The sequence below is a fragment of the Lepidochelys olivacea genome (assembly GCF_965140295.1).
Source record: "Lepidochelys olivacea isolate rLepOli2 genome assembly, chromosome: 13".
Lineage (NCBI taxonomy): Eukaryota > Metazoa > Chordata > Testudines > Cheloniidae > Lepidochelys > Lepidochelys olivacea.
In genome coordinates, this window is record NC_140423.1 from 6,668,565 (window position 1) to 6,690,941 (window position 22,377).

The following is a 22,377-nucleotide window of genomic DNA, read 5'->3' on the forward strand; positions in this document are numbered from 1 at the left end:
GCGCGGCAGGTGCTTGCCTTTCCCTTCGGCTCCTCCCTGCCCCCACCCTCACCCCGGCCGCCTCGTCGTGTCTTCCCGGCGTGCCCCGCGCGCGCTGTGGCGTTGACGTCACCGCCGCCCGGTCCCCGCCGCCATTGGAGTTGGAGGGTCTCTCGCTCCATCCCGGCTCGGGGCCAGCGCGGGGGGACAGGCCGCGGGGCGCGGAGCGAGGGCGGGCGGGGATGTGAGGAGAAGGGCCGGTAGGACGAGCAGCGACCGGACCGACCCCCCCCCCGTCCCTCCCTCTTCCCCGGGGGGGCCTAGCCTGAGGAGGGACCCCCCCCACATACACAGGCCGACCCGGCCCCTCCCCCGGGGCCCCGTCCGGAGCGCCGCTCGCAGGCCCAGCGGACAGGCGCTTCCCTCCCCCCCCCCCTCCCCCGCGCCCAGGAGGGGCCCCGCGTTCTCGCCGTGCGCCTCCCCGCTGCGCGGAGGGGCCCGGGCCCTCCCCCAGCTCCCTGCTGACCGCGGCGGCCCCGTACATGAAGGATGTCGGCCACCAGCGTTGACCCCCAGGTAAGTGTGGAAGCCCAGCTGGGCCCGGGGCCGAGCGCTTCTCCTTTCCTTCCCTTCCACCCCCGCCCCCCCCCCCCCGCGCGTGCCTGCCCCGAGAGGTCCCTCTCGCCTTCCTTGGGCCCTAGGCACTCCCTTTAACTCTTCCCTCGCCCGATCAGGGGCCATTTCCAGTGATCCAGCCGTTAATAATAAATACAGCTGTCAGCCCTCCTTCTCTTCCCACACTCCCCCCCCCCCCCGGCCTTGTTATTTCTCCCCCACAACCCTGTCTGCAGGGAGCCAAGAGCGTTTTCCAAAACTAACTTTCTCCTCTGTCTTTATTTTCCTCTTCGCAATCATGTGCATGGCATCGCAGCGACCGAAAGGACAAGATAATAAAGGTAAGGCGAATGCTGGGATTTTTCCACTTAAGTTGTTACTGCTGAAGGTAGATGAAGCAGTCAGGCAGTGATGGGTGAGCCAATAGGTATTAATCTAAACTCTATGGTGAAATATAGAGCAAAGTGGGGGTTTTTAAAAGGAACCTGGTTCCTAAGGGGTTTTTGCATGCCACTGATGCCAGTGTTTGTAAGGTTGGACAGTACTAAGCATGCTTTCAGTGTTTAATTATAAAAACATTTTAAGAAAATGAAATTGTTACAGTTACAAATAGAGATACAAATACAGTTTAGGAGATTCATTTATTTAAGTGACAGATTGAAAAGTACCCAAACTTACTTTGTTTTTCTGCTATATAATTATTGTTCTGTTACTGGACTGGTATTGGCAAATAAGAGTTTATAGATTATGACAAGTGGTACATCGGTACAAGTTTTTTCATTAAATAATTTCAGTCTTAAGCAAAAAAAGTTCTCTCTGATAATGTGATATGCTTTTGTGTGGCCTCTAGCACATTGTCACAAATGAAACTTCAGAAGCAAGTTGTCTTTCAAGTAAATGGCCTGCTTTATAAACTATATTATGTATGTTACTATGACTGCTACGAAATACATAACTGTTTAAGAATAGAAAGGAAATGGATACTCCCGTCAATTTACGTAAGCACATCTTTTCGGTGTTAAGGTTCTTTGAATTTCACTTTATCAGTGTGTTTCAAATAGCTATAGTCCCAACAAGCTCATATTTTCCCCCCAGTTTATAAATATACCCTTCTTATTATGCATCCATTTTCTCTAAAAATTCTTCCTAACATTATTTTACACTTGCAGACCTCTTTGAAATCCCCACTTTAGTTTTATTTTTTAGCATCGTATTTCTTTTCCTGTAGCAAAATTTTTAGTTTAGCCTTCCTGTGAACCTCTTGAACTACTTTCCAAAGGCTTAATGCATACGATGTGACTTATGCTTCAAAACAAATGATGGAAATTAAGAGTGAAGTGACTTTAATAATTTATGTAGCATCTTCCAGCTGTGGATTTCAGTGTGATTTACAAATATTATTAATAATTGAGTCTCAAATATCTCCAATTTAGTGAAGTTTTATCTCCCTTTTACAGACAAGAAAACCAAGGCTTGAATTTAAAGCTTATAAATATTATTATTAGGATGTCAAACACTCAACAGCCAGTATTTTACTGTTCCACCTCTGATATGATTTAACATTACTTTTTAAAGAGGCTGCTCAGCTTTTACAAAAGATATTGCTATGACTTCCAGTTCTTCTCGCAAGTTCATGTCAAGAGATGTCTATTTGGTTTTAAGATATTTTATGGGGAAAGTATAAAAACATACCTTTACGAAAATTGCAGGTTCCTCTGACTCTCTGTAACTGTCATTCAAATCAGTTTTGTAAGCAATAGTGACATTTAGAGTGCATGTGGAGGTTCTCATTCTGGTGAAATCTGACTCCTTTGCTTTGCTTGGGTGGTTATCAATGCCACAAGAAGGAAGGGAGTTAACTTATTTTTGTGAAGTTACTCTAGAGTGAGTTTCTTTACTGTAACATTGTCAGGCAATGTTATAATATGTTGCAACTTTTTGTTTTAGTACAAAATGGTTCATTGCATCAGAAGGACACAGTTCATGACAACGATTTTGAACCTTACCTTTCTGGACAGTCAAATCAGGTTGGTGCATCTGTTAATTTTGGTGGCTTTTTTTAGGGATGTTGGGGGTAGTGTTGGTTGTACAGTAAACACCAATATGACTTGTTTATGCTTTGGGGATCAGAGAAAGCTATAGTGCCTGAAGTGTTACTGAGTAATGAAATTATCATTTTAGCTCAGAATACTGGTGGTATTATTTATATCTAGTTTGGTCACGTGGAAATTAAGTTAGTTAGAAATCCTAGTTTCTGCTGGGCATTTACCAAATGACACAATTCCTGTAAAATCTGGCATAGCTGGCAGCCTACCAAGGGCCCTCGACTTTCAGTTCTTTAATAGACAAATCTCCCATTACTGTGTCATTGGGGTTCTGCTTCTGTAGGACTGGTGGATTGAATCCTTGTGCTCTAAGTGGAAATAAGTGATAAGTGACCACAGCATAATTTGAAACTCTTAAAGATGCTATGATGAGGACTGATAGACTTGCAGGCCAGAAGGCACCATCATGATCATCTAACCTGACTTCCTGCACATCACAGGCCACAGATCCTCACCCACCCATTCTTGCAGTAGGTCCATAACCTCTGGCTGAGTTACTGAAGTTCTCAAATCTTACCTCTTTGCAGAGGCATATTATCTAGAGATGATTAACAAAAGATGAGCTGCTTGAGGGCATCGTAAAAATAGTGTAGATTATACATTCATATGTGACTCAAGCCAAGAGTATAAATTAAATTTTGTTAAAAATCCTGAATAACTAAAATTTGGTGTGTTTGTAAATTCCCAACTTTTTTCCACTGTAAATAAAGACTAACTTTTTACTCACATCAATAATTTAATGTACAAGCTTATTTTAAGAAATGTAAATCAAGCTCCAAAAAATGGTGCTTAAAAATTTAAATGCCCACAAATGTAATAAACTAGCTTTCTCCTATCTTCACTTCTGTGTCACAGGACTCCACGCAATTATGCACACTTTTCTTTGTAAAATAGGGGGTCAGATTTGGAATAGTGGTTCTTCCATGTGAAAATTGAGCTACAATATCAGATTGTAGTACTTGTAATTTCAAGTGCCTGGGAACGCTAGCTAAAATATACTAGGCCTTTATTGGTAGGTATTGCTGTTGTATTGCACTCTAAGACAAAAATGAAGAAACCAGTCCAAATATACAGCCAGCCGGAACCAGAAGATCTGGCATAAGTGATAAACCAAGAAAAATATCTGCAGATATGTAATCTGTTTCCAATTAACACAAAGGGTTAGCAAAGAGAACTGAAGGAGGGACTCAAAAAGGTCAAGGATAAGTATGTTGAAATATATGTATCACTACTTCACTAAAAGACTGCCTTCAGGGTTTCTCTTACACTCTGTGGCATAAAGCCAAACAAAATAGACTGAATGCTTTGTTAAGATATCCGGTGAAATTCTTTATTCTGCTTGGATTCATGTGGAAACTTTCCACGCTGGGTGCTTAGATGGTGACAGTCCAAGGAATTTGGTTAGGATGGCTCAGAGAACATACATATTTCTGGAACAAAACACCTGTTGATTTCAGTCACTTATGGTCAAGGACCCTTCTAGCTAGAGCTATAAAAGATCTAAGCTGTCACGGAGTGTGTGGAGATGGTGCAGATTAGCTAAGAATGAGAGTTAAGTCTACAGAGTTTGAAGTGTTGGTGGTAAAAAAACCACTTCCATTTTTGTATTATTGGTGCTTACATTTTTGAAGACAGCAAGGATATTGTGGCGTAAAATAAGACATTGATGTCAGTGTCAGACAAAATAATGGGTCTCAGAAAATGTCTTCATATGCTGAGTATTATTCCTTTTGTCCAAGAGGTTTTGCAAATCCAGGCACAAGAAACACTACTGCAGAAAACACAAAACCAGAATTGAATGTTTTTATGTCTTTTAGTGAATGTTCTCAATAGTAAAAAGGCTTAGTGTATCTCTTAGTGTTAGAACTCTATGGATTAATTCTTTACATGGTGATTCAGGATGTTGATTTCACCATACTTAGGGATGTTGTGGGAGGGAGTCTCTGGAAGGATGAGTTGTACAGATCACTCCGTTCACTGAATCAGATTTGGTATTCAGCACTAGTCTTTTTAGTAAGAAATTTTTGCATAGGTTTCAGAATGAGTGTAGAAAGAGTGGTGTTATGGGTGAAGAACTAGAAAATAAGCTTCTAATGGAATCTTAGTAAAGACAACTACGTTATTCTGTCAAGCCATAGTTAGGATTCCAAACTTGGAATCTGTCAGTCTCCTTTCAAGAATCTTACGATGGTCTGATCATGAGTAAGAAAGGTGTAGCTGCTATTTGTTTCTTGCTTATTTGTGACAGTTCACTCTGTGTGCATCACATTTTTTTTAATTCTCATGATTTTCCTTAGAATAAATTAGAAAAAATGTTAACCATTATACTTGTCTTGCACTGAACCATTCTTAGTGTCTTATAGTAACTAAAGCCATCAGATTTCAAAAACTGAATGCATAGGAGCATCTGCCATTAAGATTGACATTTTTGTCCACCTAAGAAATACCTCCTTTTCTTCATACCTCTCTGTTTTAATGACTTCGAGCCATTTTAAAGGGGTAATGTCATCTTAAGTCACATTTATCCACTCCTTTTTACTTCAGGTTTCAGAGCGGTAGCCGTGTTAGTCTGTATCAGCAAAAAAAATCAGGTGTACTTGTGGCACCTTAGAGACTAACAAATTTATTTGGGCATAAACTTTTGTGGGCTAAAATCCACTTCATCAGATGCTTACTTTTGACAGTTTACTTGTAACATCTAAGCTTGCTATAACTGAAGTAGACCAGAAGGAAGGACATTTCTTTTCAGTTGTGCTTTGTGCATCTGATGTCACTCCATGTGTGGACATTACTCTTTCCAATGCATACTCAGTTTCCCCTTTTTATTTGGTTTTTGGAGCAATTCAAAAAAGAAAAAGAAAATTTTGCCTTTTTTGGTTATAAAACTGTAAAAACTGACAAGGGAACTCAGAGGAAGGTGTAGTACTTAAAACTGTTCAACTTCAACTATGTGGGGGGGTTAATTTTTTTTATGTTAACCTTAAATTTTAGTGTAAATGTAAAATACACATACTTGTAAAATCTCAGTCTATCAAAATAGAATTGACAAATGAGAAGCAATCCTTTCTTCTCTGATCTTGTGTAATAATTTTTTTTACTTTCCATTTACTAGCATATAATATTGTGCTCAGGGTAATTTGTAGTGAATGTGAAAGGCCATAGAAATACCTATCGTAAGAGTGTCTTCATTCTTTTTGGGGAGAGGAATCAATCTCAGTCCTTACTTTTGTGGCACTAAGTAATTTTCTTAGTGTTTTCAAGGCATACATTGAATTAACAGAAGCAAATACACTAGGTTACTTGTGAAAGCCAATTTTAACAAGTAATCATGCCCTTTGCTCTGTAGCATATGCAATCTGCTTCCTTATGAAATCAGCCAAGCTCATCCAAACCCCCCTCCCCACCCCCATCCCTACCCCCAAAAAATGCATGTTGTGAAATTCCTGAAATATCAGTTTCTTAACGTATTTGTATGGTTGCAGAAACAAACTTGGATTTGGTTTCCTTTTTGCGGGGTGATGTTCTTTCATTTTTTTTTTTAAACAGATGTTTGTCTCAACTTGCTAAGGGTTAAAGGTTCAAGGAAATAATTTTTTTGCTAAAAGTTTAAAAAAAAAATTAGTGTTCTTAACCTTCATAAACTATGGCTCTGTTTGGCATCTGGGAATGCTAATTGCTGCACAACTTGGCTGAGCCCCTTGGCTAGAAATGCTAATACAGTATTTTACAGTCTAATGTTTCTCTTGTCTCCAGTATGTAAAGCATCAGGTACAGAAAAATGTACCTGATTTGGAGACCTTACGTTTTTGTATGCATTGTCTAGGGGGAGGAGAAAGGAGGGAGAAGATTCTCTTCTTTGAGTTTTAACCAATACCTTACCTTCTCATACTGTCTCTTCACCTTTCTCTGATCTGCCTTCTTTCTTGCCATCATTTTGCATTGGCAGTTTTTTGCTTGGCATATTGTTAAATAAGATGTGTGGCCTCCATTGCCCATTCATAGAATCATAGAATATCAGGGTTGGAAGGGACCTCAGGAGGTCATCTAGTCCAACCCCCTGCTCAAAGCAGGACCGATCCCCAATTAAATCATCCCAGCCAGGGCTTTGTCAAGCCTGACCTTAAAAACATTGTTTCTATTAAGTGCTGCTTCTACTTTTGTTTCTTAACTTTTAATTTGCTGCAGTTGAAGCCCCATCACTGACTTTCAGACCCAAGTGGCTAGGACATGCTATAGCCTGTTCCCATGCCTAGACTTATTTGCAGGAGAGGTAGGTCCACGGCAGGCAACTTTTGGACAAGAGCCAAGATAAGACTTTCATCATATTGAATAGTGTTAATTTTAAGCTTTGTTTCTATGTAATTTTTACTAGTGACTTAATCTTAATTTTTAATCTTTATTTGTACTTCTGCATTATTATGTGATGAGAAGTGAAGGGAGTGGAAGAAACCAAGAGTCAATTGAACACTTGGTAAGAGAATAGAGGGGAAAACTAGAATGCCTGATTCTAAAAAGCAGCTAAGAGGTGGGGGGAAGGGGACACACATGATGAGCTTGTCCCTGGAGCAGCTTTAAGGCAAAATCTCCATGCTGCTACAAGCCAGTTGATTTTTTTTTCGTAGGGTTCTAAAAGATGGTCATACAGATTTGGGAAAAGCTGGCGGGAAGAGCTCCAAGCTTCTGTAACTGGACTGCTGCATGGGGCAATGAGACCTTGGTGGAAAAGAGTAACCAGCGGCTGTCTTGAACAAAACCTGAGTGATTTACACGCATATGTCAGATGTAGAATTTGTGTCTGTATGTTTATATCCCTGGCACACCAATAAACTCTGTAAACTGAAATGCCTCAACACCAGAACTTATTTAAGCAAACCCCCAATCTTATCTGACTCAGTGTTGCTTATGACCTCCATGTGCTCTCTGACCTAAGTTTTCAGAGGTAGAAGTCCAGTGGACTAATCATTACATCTGTTAACACTTCACTTATGTTTTACTTCTTGTTTACAAATACAGAAAAATTACACTCCCAAACTTCTTGTCTGTTAGGAATTAGGAAGCCATGGTAGCAACTCCATGGTAAAGATTGTAACCAGCTTTTTATTATATTCTTCACCTTAACAAAATAAAATCACTGTACTTAAAATTTCTTCTGTATAGACTTCTGCCAGAAGATCTTTCTATAATATTTGGCAATCAGGAAAAGGAATTAGTGAGGTGACTCTGAAAAATCGGAGGTATTAATCTACTGTACCAGTTTCCTAACATCTCTAATGTTCTCTATACCTGCTTGGTCTACAATCTCCATGTTAACTAATCAGCCTGCTGTGAGGATTGTGGAAACTATATGCTGAGTTGTCACTTAAATTGTATTCTAACTAAATGTTCTGCAGCTGTGCTTGGAGCAGACACCTATGCCCCCGTGGAGCCTCATTGGCTCTAGTCTCTGTAGTTAGTTGTGCAGCACAACAAGGGTGGATGGAAAAATCTTATTACTTGATGCTTTTACAGATATAAATAGTTGATTTTCAATATTATAAATAACCACTCTGACTCAGGACTTTCTCTTTCCAGTTCCCATATAGGGGTCAAGAAGGGATTTTCCAGAACTATTTTTTTCCCCAGTACACACCTATTTTTTTAAATCTACTCTCATTTTGTAACTTCCTCAGGAGTTACATATATCCTATGCATTTTTTAAATGCTCATGCCAATATATTCAGTGTCATTTACAGTCAAGCTTGAATATTGTCATATTTTGAAGTCAAGCATTTGTCTTTACACTCCAAATTTCAGTTACTTTAATATCCTCTACATACAGCCCCAAATACTCATCACTCACTATTTAAAATTATAATACAAACCACAGTCAAATTGTGTCAAGCCAAACAATTTATTCTCCCCCTCTGTGGGTCTGGCATTCAGCCAGTAACACTGCCGTTGTGACTCCAATGCAGTCACAAATGCTAGTCACATCTTCCTTTTTCCAAAACAAATTTGGAGCTTTAGGTACTGCACATAATTGCAAAAGGTGAAATACGTTTTTAATTTGTCACTAACATAGTAATGAATCTACATCATGCATATAGTGCACAGTATAAGGACAGTGTTCTATTTTCTAGCACTTCCCTCCATAAACTTAATATTTCTTAAGTTGTACATTAAAAAAATATTCTGAAAAGAATGAAGGCTGCACATCATGCAACATATGCAGAGCAATTTTTCACATTCTATAAAATATTTTATGCTGTTTTCATTTGGTAGTATGTACTACATTTTTGTGTAACTTCATAGACTTAAAGGCTATGTAATGTAAGAACTATATAAAACAAATCACATACATTATTTCTTGGATGTGTTATGCAGCAAAACCTGCTCATCTGTTCATCTTTCTTTTGATTTTGGAGTTAAAATCACTGACTGTGTATTTTTCAGAATGTTATGTTAGTACAAACTATTGTGTAAATCTTAATATTGAAATAGAATTATCTTCAATCTTGTACAATTTCTAGATCCTATTAATTTCTGAGACTTGGTCTTGCTGCATTTTTTAAATTATTTTTCTATGATCGTTGCATACTGTTGATTAAACACTATGTTAAACATTTAGTACAATATGAAAGTATTTGGTAGTATACTCAGAACAAATATATTTCTCAATTACAAGTCACGAATTTTCATGACTAAAATGAATTATCTGCAGTGTAGTAAAAGTGAGTTTGAGGTAATGGGGTCAACTAGCATTCATCTGAGAGTGGTGGTCACTGTTTAAAACTCTACAGGAAGTGGAGGAGAATGTATCTCTGGTATAGGAATATACAAGATGCAATGACATTAATTTAGACTAAACAGTCCATGGAATAATAAGTTGTGTAACTTGGAGTTTGAAACAATAGTTACTACTTATCATCTTTTCTATTTAGTAGTATGCAAATGTTGTCATTTATGGAAAAAGTGCATACCTCTGAAATTACTTTTTCTTTTCTTTAACAGAATAATAGCTATCCATCAATGACTGATCCCTATTTGTCCAGTTATTATCCACCATCTATTGGGTTTCCCTATTCTCTCAGTGAAGCACCGTGGTCTACTGGAGGAGATCCTCCTATCCCATACCTCACCACCTATGGACAGCTCAGTAATGGAGACCATCATTTTATGCATGATGCTGTTTTTGGACAGCCTGGGGGTCTGGGAAACAACATCTACCAACACAGATTTAATTTTTTCCCTGAAAATCCTGCTTTCTCAGCTTGGGGAACAAGTGGGTCCCAAGGACAGCAGACTCAAAGTTCAGCTTATGGGAGCAGTTACAGCTACCCACCTAGCTCACTGGGTGGTACTATTGTGGATGGACAAACAGGATTTCATAATGATACTTTGAATAAAGCACCTGGAATGAATAGTATTGAACAAGGAATGGTTGGACTTAAGATTGGTGGAGATGTAACAACTTCTGCTGTGAAAACAGTAGGTTCTGTTGTTAACAGCGCCGGAATGACGGGTGCTCTCTCTGGTAATGGTGGATCCAGTGTAAACTTGCCAGTATCTAAACCAACCTCTTGGGCTGCTATTGCCAGCAAGCCTGCAAAACCACAGCCGAAAATGAAAACAAAAAGTGGGCCTGTAATTGGAGGAGCTTTGCCTCCACCACCTATAAAACATAATATGGACATAGGTACTTGGGATAATAAGGGTCCTGTGGCAAAAGTTCCTGCTCCCCAGCAAATCCCATCTCCTCAGTCTGTCCCACAGCCACAGCAACAAATGGTTCAGCCTATTCCAGCTCAACCTCCTCCATTGACCCAGCCGCAGTATCAAAGTCCTCAGCAGCCACCCCAAAACCGCTGGGTGGCTCCCCGCAACAGAAATGCAGCTTTTGGCCAAAGTGGAGGAACTGGTAATGATAGCAACTCAACTGGCAGTACCCAGCCTAACTCTGTCCCAAGTGGTGAATCCCATCCCGTTCTTGAAAAACTGAAAGCTGCTCATAGCTATAACCCGAAAGATTTTGAATGGAATCTTAAAAATGGACGTGTGTTCATAATAAAGAGCTATTCTGAGGATGATATTCATCGTTCCATTAAATATTCTATTTGGTGTAGCACAGAACATGGCAACAAACGCTTGGACAGCGCTTTCCGATCCATGAATAGTAAGGGCCCAGTCTACTTACTATTCAGTGTTAATGGTAGTGGACATTTCTGTGGAGTAGCAGAAATGAAATCACCTGTGGACTATGGCACTAGTGCTGGCGTCTGGTCTCAGGACAAATGGAAGGGGAAATTTGATGTCAAATGGATCTTTGTGAAGGATGTGCCCAACAACCAGCTCCGACACATCAGGCTGGAGAACAATGACAACAAACCAGTTACAAACTCCCGTGACACACAGGAGGTGCCCTTAGAAAAAGCAAAACAAGTGCTTAAAATTATTGCTACTTACAAGCACACAACCTCCATCTTTGATGACTTTTCCCATTATGAAAAGCGCCAAGAAGAGGAGGAGGTGGTGCGGAAGGTAAACTTGCTTTTTTAGAAAAAAAAATTAAAAAGACATACTTGGAAAAATGTGAATGCTGCCGTGGGGGAGTGTGGCGGGGGGAGGCTAAGTAGAGATTATAAAATATTTGTAATGTGTTCAAACATGGTTGTCCTAAGTGTGTTTTAATACTAAAACAAAACCCTGTGCTTCAGTTTTCTTTGTGGTTTTCATAGTCTGAGGTAAAGTTGGTTTGTTTTTAAGCCAAAAGTTAAATATACAAGTGAAGTATGTTATGCCCAATTCTACTAGAGGTTGAAATTTTATTTTGGGATTGTTAATGGGCTACAGAGCCTATGAAAAAGTTGGCCCAGGTCAGGGGATGCCATGTAATAGGTCATTGGCTTCTGTGAATCAGTAAGTATCAATCCAGTTCTAGTCAAATATTCTGTCAAAACTGGCACCTTTGGTTGTATCTTTAGCAGTGAGGCCAAGGTTTGAATAGTCACTGAACTATTCTCATCCAATTAGCTGGCTTCTCCAGAACAAGAGTTGAGGAAAATTACAGTGTGAGGAGGCTTGTATTGCTGCCGCTGTTTGTTACATCTATTCTGTGGATAAATGAAGGATTTTGAGTCCTCAGGACTGTCTTAACACCTTCTAACACTAAAAATCACTGGAATTTTTAGAGTAGGGTGTGGGAGATGGGGAACCTCCAGACAAAGAGTTCCACAGTAACTAGTCTATTTTTATATGAAAGCGTGATTATGAAAAGCTACCCTTGCACTTGGCATAGGACTTGAGGCAGCTCACCCAGGCCAAGAATGGGACCCAAATATCTAACATCAGTGACTCTCTGTATACACTGTGTGCTGACTAAATAGGAGCTGTTAGAATGTAGTGGCTAGCTGACACTTACAATGGTTTGATACTGATGTTAGTGTTTCAGTGTATAGTTTTTTCTACAGTTCCTCGGAAGTCTGCCAATTCAGCTTAGTGCATTTACATGCGCTTCAAAACATTTTTTAAGCACAGACTTAGATGCGGTGTCCTGAAGTAAAATGGAAGTTGCAGTTATATGGGGCTTTCCCTTTATCACCCTTCAAATTGCTCTAAACCAGTGGTGGGCATCCTGCGTCCCATCAGGGTAATGTGCTGCCGGACCGCAAAACAGTTTGTTTACGTTGCCTGTCTTCAGGCACTGCTGCCCGCAGCTCCCAGTGGCCACGGTTCGCCATTCCTGGACAATGGGAGCTGCAGGAAGCACCATGCTTTATACTGTTTGGTTAGGACCTCCCCTTACAAATTCAGGGAAATTCAGATTTAAGGCTTTCATTCAATTTTTAGTACCCTTTTTTCAGTCTAGCCATCTTACAATATATACACGTGCAAATTTCATGCCAATAGTAATTAGGCTTGATGGAGAAGACCTTCAGTTCTCTGAATTTGCTTTTTATGTCCTCTGTGGGATTTTTAGAGCAAAAGTTTTATCCACATCCCTGCAAACTTTCTGCCTGCTGAGAATTGTTTCTTCTCACTTTTCCCCAACCACAGCCTTGCAAAGGAGCAGTTTGAAACAGTGGGACAGAACACTGGGCTAGGAGTTGGGAGGTCTGCATTGTGTTCCTTTACCACAGATGAGATGTGAGATGGCTAAGGCAAATCACTTAGCCTCTCCATGATAATGCTAAGATTTAACAACAACAAAAACTGACCACCTCTACCTGGAGTGCCTGTTGTGTCAATCACTGAAAGTGATTTCAGGCCTCTTCTTCTCAGTTCAAGAGAAAACATTTAATCCTGTGTTGATCCTTGCTAGCTTTATGAATGGGATCATATGCTATCACCTGAATTTAGCTCTCTTTTATAGTAGCTCAGTATACTGGCACCAGACCATTGGGCTGACCCCACCTCTGTATTACTTTAGTGTGGACTTTCATTTTCTGCTTCTATTTAAAATTAAATACATAAATAAAATGTGCCTGTCCGGGGTACTACTTTCTAACAGGATCAATTTCTCAACAATTAATGCATGTTTTCTGCTTCACTTAATATTGAGGGAACATTGGGATTCAGTTTAATTATGATTATATTTTCTGAAGGTATTATTTCGTATATCTGAATAGTTTTCAAAACTGAGCTGTGTATAAACAATAGGAATAGGCTGAGAAAGATGATGGATAATAGAATGAAAATAAATAATATTCAGACTGTGGCAGTCAATGTAAATTATATTCTGAGAGGAAAGCATCTATTTTTAACTTAGGTGTAAACAAATTTTGGCAGTGCAGTAGCTTGCTGTAAGAGTTTCCTTCTAAGGCATATGAAGAGTCAAACTTTTTTCTTATAGTTGAAAAGCACCTGTTATTGAAATTTAACATACTTGATAACTCTGTCTTAAACAGATCTTCCATTAAAAAGTAAATATTATATACAGGAATCTTTTGCCAGTTAAAGTTAATACATATGTGTATGTAAGACTTAACTGTAAAGAGTTTTCAGATTGCTGTATCCTTCTATTCATCTTATTTGGTTTAGCGGTCAAATAATTTGTTTAGAAATGTGTTATATTATAATTACATAAAGATGGCTTTTTAAAATCTTATACTATTCAAAGATGTATTTTTCCCATTTTGTTGAGAAAATCAATTTTATGTAATAAAGACACTGATACCTTAAGAAATATTAAGAATCCCTTTTAGACAGTTTTGCCTACGAATATGAGCAGTGCTGCTTTTAAGAGTTTAATCACAGAGGGCATGTGCAGAACATGTTCCTTAGGAGTTAATCACTCCCTTGCCACTTATTCTCCAACTAAAGTCAATCGAATGTTGTCATACTATATCTTACTTTTGTGGAAACTATAACATGTCAGATGAGGATTATGACCTCAGATGAGGATTATGACCTCAGATGAGGACTGTGTAGCTCCGTAGCATAATCTAGTTGGGTAACATTTATCGAAGTGCAGAAGATTCATCCAGGGTCCTCTGCATCACTTAAGATCTGCATTGCCCTCTGTGGATGAAGGAAAGATGTAATCACACTTATAGCCCTGTATGCTGCTAAGGCAAGATGAGAGGGAATAATAGAATTGTACTAGTGCAGCTCCAGTAGCCTAAAACACTCCATACAGTAGAGGGGTGTTGGCTGCTATTCCACCCTGTATAACAGAATAGCCAGGGAAGGTTGGACATGGATTCTCTCCTGCTTGCCACCTCTGCATTTTCTGTTGAAAGCTAGTTTACTCTGTTTTTTGTGCCAAGAGAGGGTGCTAATTTCACCCCATATGATGCAAGATTGTGCACTTAAAAATTAAAAAGATTAAAACTTCATAACATGTGGGCAAATTTCTCTAAATAGAAGATTTGGTAAACTTACCAGGAGGCATTAATAGTTCATGAATCATCCCCAGTAAATAAGATTACTTTAAACTACAAAATCTTCCTTTGAAATAAAAAAGCTTGATGTGACATTAGCAAACAAAACAAACTTGTTGTGTATTATGGTTTTTTTTTGGATGTATTTTGTTTGGAACAAATTTGGGGCAGAGGTTGGAGGGGCATTTATGTTCTAGGAGGTCAAAATTTTGATCTCCCTTTACAGATATCATCTTACATTGATGATCCTAGCTGGCTTGGCAGTCTAGTAACTATATAGTATGCCAGTATCTTGTGGATCTGAGTTCAGGGGCTCTCATACTTCAGAAGGAGAAGGTCTGAAGTGTGCAGCAGAGGATGTGCATTACACTCCCAAGAAGGCACGGTTATTGTGTGTGTCTTAGTTTCCCAGGTGCCCACTTTGGCCTTATCTAGGCTAGGATTTAGTAGATGTTACCTGGCATGTGATAACAGCCTAGTGTAGACCGGTTAGTGTGACTTTAACATATGTTTAACTGGTAACAAGTGAAAGGCACACTGAGTTGTCTACAATAGGGTGTTAACATGTGCCAGTTAACGTCTTCCAAATCCTGGTCTGGACTTGTTGGATTTACTGAAGGAGCAACAATGACAGGCTCTGGGGGAGCTGCATGTCCCATTTCTTGTTGGAAGGCTCACTGGTATGGAGATTTTCAGGATGGAGGGTGCATAGCCTTGGAGTGCATCCTGCTCTCCCCCATCCCCAAATGCAGATCATTACAGTTGCATTCTTAAGACCAGTGTTTATAACATTACATTTCTTGATTTTAATTATGCTGTTGTAGAGGCTTTTTGTTTTGTTTTTAGTGGTAAGGAGGAGGAATGCCAATTAAGATTTAATGGGCTCTCTTTTATTGTCTGTTGGTTCCAACTCTGTCCTTTTTCTGTCCTTTCATCTCAACTTCATTCCACTCCTGCCCCACTCCCTTCACTTGTGTTTTCATTCAGCCTGTCCCCACCTAACTAAGCTTATCCCAAAAACAAAAAATAGTGAAACTAACATGCTGTTTGCTGCCATCTTATTTCTTCACTCTGCTTGTGAGTTATACCCCTTCCCCCACCTTGTGTCTGCATTGTCTATTTAGACAAGGTTCTCAACCTTTTTCTTTCTGGGGCCCGCCAGCATGCTATAAAAACTCCAGGGCTGGTGTTGCGGGGAGCAAGGAGAGCAACTGCCTGGGGCTCCATGCCACAGAGGAGACACCGTGAAGCTAAGTTGCTCAGGCTTTGGCTTCAGCCCCTCATGGTAGACTCAAGGGCCTGGCTGCAGTCCAATGTGGCAGGGCTTCAGCTTTCTGCCCTGGGCCCTAGTGAGTCTAATGCCAGCTGTGCTTGGCTGACCCCCTGAAATCTGTTTGCAGCCCCCCAGCAGGCCCAGGACCCCTGGTTGAGAACCACTGATTTAGATTATAAAGTCTTCAGTGCAGAAAGTGTCTGCTGCTCTATTTGGCCAGTCCTGAGCACAATGGGGCCTATTCTTGGTTGGTCCTGATTATTAATAATGATTAATAATCCCACTGATCCTGGCTTGGTAGAAGGGTTGACAGTTCTGCCTGGGAAAAATAAGTGCAAAACTATATCTAGTTCTTGTATGGAATTGGAGGCCTTTTCTTCATCCCTTTCTGCAATTTTCACTGTGTCTAGCTGGGAAGATAGTTGTCCTTTTACCCCCAAATTATGCAGCTGAGGAACTTTTCTCTCTCTCAGCTTCTCTGCTTTCATTAATAAGTCACCTTCACATTTTTCACATTTTCAGTCAGGCAAAAGAACAATAGACTTGTGAGAACTTGTAACTAGCAGCATGGTTCACTGAGAGATGCGTTGCATAAGATGTGACACATCAGTGTGCCTCAACCTGGGCTACAGTCCCGCTTCCTAAAAGAAGGCTCCGGATTAGTTCAGGGGACAGGAAAGGAGCAGTGGGGGCAGGGAAATATACACAACAGATTGGCCCTGTTTCACATCACCTTTTGACTACTGGCAAAACCTAAAATGGCTCTTTGAAAACCATCTGTCATCCTTCTCTGCTTTGAAGTATAGGGCTGGAAGCTCAAGGAGTAGCCCATTGTCTGCTCCTGTGGTACTTGACATCAAGAACGTAGGCAGCCTCATCCTGCTAAACCACCAATGGATGCCTTAAGGAGCTTGTAGCTTTTTGAAGGAAACAGGGATGTGGGAGTGGGATGCACTGATTTTAAAATAACCAATTTTAGTTATTCAAATCAACAAACAGAAAGCTTTGATTTAAATAGACTACCCCCTGATGTTTTAATTCTGTTGTGCATTTGTACTCTTTAAGTTATTCTCATTAGTTGGTAATCATTAAAACATGTAGATTTGCAATTAAATATGTCCTTTACACTATATTTGGTACTACTTTCTGTTAAGGAGGAGAATACACTTCTATACATTTATGTAAACAGTTATGTAGTTTAGCATATGTTTGTTCAGATTCCTAACTTTTACATTTGTTAGAAAATGGTGAATGACACCATTTCTTATTTAATAGATAATTAGTATTTTACTCATTATTTATGTCAAGATACATTTGGGTGGGAAATGTATTTGTGCATTTTTAATTCCAAATTGTTTTTATTAAACTACCTTAAATGTGATGGAAATCTAAGAAAAAAGTTTATCAGCGTGTTTTGCATTTAAAACAAATGTAGTACACAAAGGAAGGAATATCTGCAGTTTCTGGTCACCATGTCAGTCAAGATTTTAGAACTAATAGATCTCATCCTCTTGCATCTCTGCTTTTTCAGCTCCCAGTCAGTTTCTCAACTTTGAATGAGCTAGTCATTGAATTGATCTAGTTTAAAAACAAATGAAGAAAATACTTTCTCTGCACCTCCAGATGAGACTGCCATTGTCAAAAGCTGGTTTAGCACTTCAAGAAACTCTGGTTCCAGGTGCTCAGCTTGTGGCTTCCAGTTCAATGGTTTGACTTTATTTAAAAACTTTGGCATTAGTAAACACGTACTACTTGAATGTTTTTTGTAATTGAAATTATTTTAATAAACTACAGTAAATGTAGGCCTTTAATATAGGGTCTCGTAATTTAAACTTTAAATACGTTTATTTAAAAAAAGAATACTTTAACTATCCAGTTTTATTTTTATTCACCTTGTGTGGGAAGCCAGCAGGTGACCAAAACAAGAAACCTAATTTATTTTGTTCCCTTTTCTTAGAAGAGAGAGAATAGATTGGAGACATGGTAGTAAATATCAGAACAGTGGAGTGGAGAAGGGCATCTGCCATCAAAAGATTGGAACTTAAAACCACTCTCTTGACTTAAGCAGTTCAAATATAGGTTGGAAAACTTAATAACAATATATAGTTATGCCAATAATGCTAGCCCCAGGTCTGAGCCCCTTGATTAAGAACATATCACTTTGGTTACTACTCTTATAATTAAGAAACAAACATCACTTCATTGGCAATTGATAATTCAGCCAACCAATGAGAACCTTCCCTCTACACTGTTCTAGTCTTAAAAAAAAAAAAATTACACACACTTTACAAATCCTGCAGACTACTTGAATTTTCATTTAATTTAGTCCTGATCAGTTTGTTGTATTTGTATTTTCCGCAAAAAATAATCATCATAAATGTTCAGATCTTGTTCAGAAGCACGTTGTAGCCTGAAAACTAAAACATGTGTTAACCCAGTTACAAATGCAGTTTGGTTTCTTTCTCTCTAGTTGTCACAAGTTTAAAATTAGAATAGTTCAAAATGGTAGGAAGCTCTGTGTAGATAGCCCTTTACCACCCTGTTTGGAGAAGATGTGGATGGGATCTATGTGAAAAGGCTTTAAATTGAAAAGTGTGATTTGAGGTAATTAGTCTGAGTAATTTATGCTAAGGTTACTTGCATTCATTTTAAGCTTATTTTGAAATGGAAGGATCTAATTTTTAAAAAGTAAAAATAAAAAAAAACAGTCTCTGCACCCTGCTTGGGAACTCCATCTTTCATGTCTGTTTGTAGCTAACATAAATGCTGATCATAGATGCTGCTAAACTCAATTAGTGTATCCAATAGGACTTTTTAACTTCTAGGCCACTGGTTGGACATGGTGGTTGGGCTATTGAAACAGTGCCATATCAATAGTCACTCAAATAAAATGTAAAGTCTTATTAAACTATGGTTCTTAATGCCTTGTATTTTACATTATGCAAATTATTTGCTTTAAGGAATATTAATGGGTTCGGGGGGGAAAGTTATGAAGATGTGCTCCTAATATTAATAGCTCTTAACATTTTAAACCTGCCTTGTATCTTAGATGAAAACAAAGTAGAAAATGACACCAGTCCACGAAAAAAAGGTTAAAATATGTCACTACAATTTTTCTGAGTTTTTAAAAACAGGGAAAATATAACAATCCCAACTAACTCGGAAACTAAAGGAAAAAGTCATAAACTAGCAATGTTTAGCCGTTAAGACTCCTAGCTTCTTGGGAAGGTAAAATGGTATTTTTGGCTTCCCATAGTAGATATCCACTGCTCTGCTCTCTGGAGCTCTGTATTTGCACCCCCATAAGCTTTTGCTGGGATATTCTTATCAATTTCTCTGTTCCAGAGGCAGTTACTGAACAGTCCCTCTCTTTTTCTTGCTTACCAATTTCCCCTGTTTTTGCCTGAACTGCCCTGCATGATCCCTTGTTCACTACCTCGACTGAAGAGTGGAGAGCACAGCTGCTTCTCTTGCTCACTGGGAGACATTCTTGCAGACTTGTTGAGACTCTTTCTCTCCACACTTACTGCATTTGGGGCACAAATTAAGTAGACTGCCCTTTCCAAAGTTGAGCCCTGTCTGGGGTTTTCCTTTAACATCCCTTGCTCTTTCCCATTGGTGGAGGTTATCTGAAGCTCAGTGAGACTTCAGTGAGTCCCTGGCTTCTACTTCATTCAGCATCATAGCGTCTTACAAGTCTTGCTTGCTTCATTCAGCAACACTTTCTCTATCAGACTCTTGAAGTCTCCCAGAATGTCTTCCAAGAAGAGTAATAAGGTAGCAGAGGAAGAAAAGGTTTGGGGCAAGTTTCAAAAGTGACATGCACTTCAGAGCGGAAGTTCTGTCACCTTTCAGTGAGACCTAAGGTCCTAACAGAAGGGCACTTCTGAAAATTTTTCACTTGTTCTGTGGATCCCTTCAGTCTGTTCCTACCTTTGTACCAATCCAGCTGCTGTTGCTAGAGATCAAAATATTCAAGATCTGTCTTCAGTTATTAATTTTAGTTTTCCAAACTTACATTCTCTGCTGTAGCCCTCACCTGTTACCATTTTGGGGCCTGAGTGACTGGTCTAGCTGCATGTACACTTGCTCTGCACTCATTCAGCAACTCCATTTAAAATTTCATGTGTTCATTTGATTCCTGTATTCTTGTATGTGTCAAATATATACTATATATGATAAATAATTGCTGTTGTAATTTTAAAATTACATGTAAGACATAATTGTGGGCTGCACGAGTAATTGCATTTATCAAAAAACCTCCCACCTTTCTTAGCTGTTGTCACTAAAAGTTTGTTCATGTTGTTAAATATCTGGGTTTTTTTCCTGACTCTTTTAAAACTTTGTTTTTTCTTTTTACAGGAACGGCAGAATCGAAACAAACAATAAGAATAAATGTACACAATTTGCTATATATAATAGAACTGATATTAAATTCGACTATGAAAAACAAATCTTAAAATGTATTCTGGTGCTATATCCTGGCATCAGGACAAACTAAAGCTTTCAGCTCCAATATATCTTCTTGTGCAGGGGGAATTAAGTTGTTGCCTCTTTAAGTACATTGTAGTTTGTTTTTTGCCCAGGTGGATCTGCATTAATTTGTATCTTTTCTATGTAAAATGCTATAGAATCCATTAATAAAGGTGTATCTGTTTTTATTTTTTAAGGTAGTAAACAATTATACTGACCTAATATGGAACTATAAATGAGCATTCTAAAAATGTCAGTGTTTCCCAAAGACTCTATTTTGGCACAAATTATGTTCCTGTTCTGATTGATATTCATCATAATTTTGTATATGGCAGAATTTCTCTCCTCTTCACCCCAAACCCTGTTTGTTCATGGCAATCATAAGAAACCATTGAGTTTTGTCACTTTAAGAATGTTGTTTAAGAGAAATACTGCATTCAGAATATTGAAGTAAAAAATTCAAGTTAAGATCACTTTTTAATTGTAAAATTATACTTTTAAAAATGCTAACATGCCACTTTGATTTTTTCTATCTCAAAGAAAAACAAATTCTGTCAGTGAAATTTTCACTCTGAAAATATTTCCCTTTCACATTCTGTTAACCAGTGCTTCAGTGTGTATTTGTTATACCCATATCCTGCAGAGAGTTAGTGAGATGCTTTCTCTCAGCCATAATTCTGCTTTATTGTTTTTGTAGCTTAATAAATAATAATGTAAATGCTATCAACATTGCAGGGTTTTTGGACAATGTGTTGAAACCTGTTTCAGCTTTCAGGTGTTATTAGTTAATTGCAGATCATTTTTAATCTTTCCCTTTCTTTTCCCCCCCAGATCCCAATGCCATTTAAAGTTTTTATACCAATAATGCTGAGCTTTAATGTAGAAACTAATAGTATGGACAATATGATGGATTATGCCTCAGATGTTTAAAATTGACTGTGTATGTCTAATTTTTTTTCTGTTGGATGAGTAAAAAAAATGTTTTAAGAAACTGAATTTGCTGTCATGTTTTTGTGGAATAAGGGAACCGTTGAAGAACTCGTCACCAACTGGAGTTTCAATTAAGCATGAAAATTGTGCTCATGCCTGTTGCTCTAGCACACTGAATCTGCACGTGTTTATTGTAGAGGATCTTTTACTATATTAGAAAGCAAATATCGTCTTCTGAAAACTATTTACTCCAAAAGGACCTCTGATTTAAATAAAGTTTAAGCTGTATCATTTAGACTTGTATTTAGAACGTATAACTTTGTCTCTGGACTGTCACTGCCTGTAAGGACTCATGGACAGCATCAGATTAACTTTTTTCCTCTAGGAGAATACAAGCCTTAATAAACAATACATATTTAGCAAGTATGATGTCATTTTCATTTTTTTCCCTACACTCAAAGACCTGCATGTATTGTAGCCACGTAACACAAACTCATGAGGCACAAGACCAATTAGTGTAGTTAGTACGCTGATAAAATTGCAAACATCTGCGTTGGTCAACACACATTCTCTCTGGCAGGGATCTTTCTTGGAAATCGTCTTAAGAATATGTCTAAGCTACTTGCAGTATTGTTTCCTCGGTGGGGTTCTTGTGCATTTATAACTGCCAACTGTTATACTTTCTATTCTGCTTGTATGGCCGAGAAGCTTAATAAGGAATTGAAAGCTGATCTTCAGGATTCACCATCCATACAAGGATATTACAAATCTGGATCAGTGTGCTGAGGAAAGAACTTTCAAAATTAGGAATAAACCAAGTAAAACTCTTTTATGTAACCTTATGGCTTTTGGCAGTGTTGCATTGCTCCCTATGTTCTAGGATTTAACCTGGTGAATTTTAAAAAGCTGCCTTTTTCTTCAAAGTCCGTTCCTCAAGCCCTGTTGACATCCTGATACAGCACAAGTCTGGCTCTCTCTTTTCCATCAGTTGGGCTCATGCAGCCAAGAATTCCACAGCCAAAAGAAATGCAGTTCTCTTTAGTCCCCGCAGAGCAGGCTGACACTGGCAGCACGCATTCTTAGTTTCCCACCAAAAATATGTAGGTATCCCTTCTTTGGTGCTGCTGCTGCTAACCTAGAAAAG

General features: G+C 38.9%; 2 protein-coding genes across 6 annotated transcripts in view; one reads left to right on the forward strand and one right to left on the reverse strand.

The window, feature by feature from the left end:
• Positions 1 to 2,344, reverse strand: part of BIRC7 (baculoviral IAP repeat containing 7) — a 31,098-nt gene extending 28,754 nt beyond the window's left edge. For all 4 annotated transcript variants that reach the window (XM_084645793.1, XM_084645792.1, XM_084645791.1 and 1 more), the window contains exon 1: positions 2,287 to 2,344. The gene's annotated coding sequence lies outside the window, so the exon portion shown is untranslated. The remainder of the gene's footprint in view (positions 1 to 2,286) is intronic.
• Positions 107 to 21,656, forward strand: YTHDF1 (YTH N6-methyladenosine RNA binding protein F1). 2 transcript variants are annotated; one of them, XM_084645786.1, is made up of 5 exons: positions 107 to 555; positions 911 to 935; positions 2,542 to 2,621; positions 9,690 to 11,216; positions 20,193 to 21,656. In XM_084645786.1, exons 1-5 carry the CDS (start codon positions 529 to 531, stop codon positions 20,217 to 20,219), a joined length of 1,686 nt encoding a protein of 561 aa, XP_084501912.1. In that variant the 5' UTR covers positions 107 to 528; the 3' UTR covers positions 20,220 to 21,656. The 2 variants fall into 2 exon arrangements, with proteins under 2 accessions (XP_084501912.1, XP_084501913.1); XM_084645787.1 differs by lacking the exons at positions 107 to 555; positions 911 to 935; positions 2,542 to 2,621 and adding an exon at positions 7,380 to 7,496.
• The last annotated feature ends 721 nt before the right edge of the window (positions 21,657 to 22,377 follow it).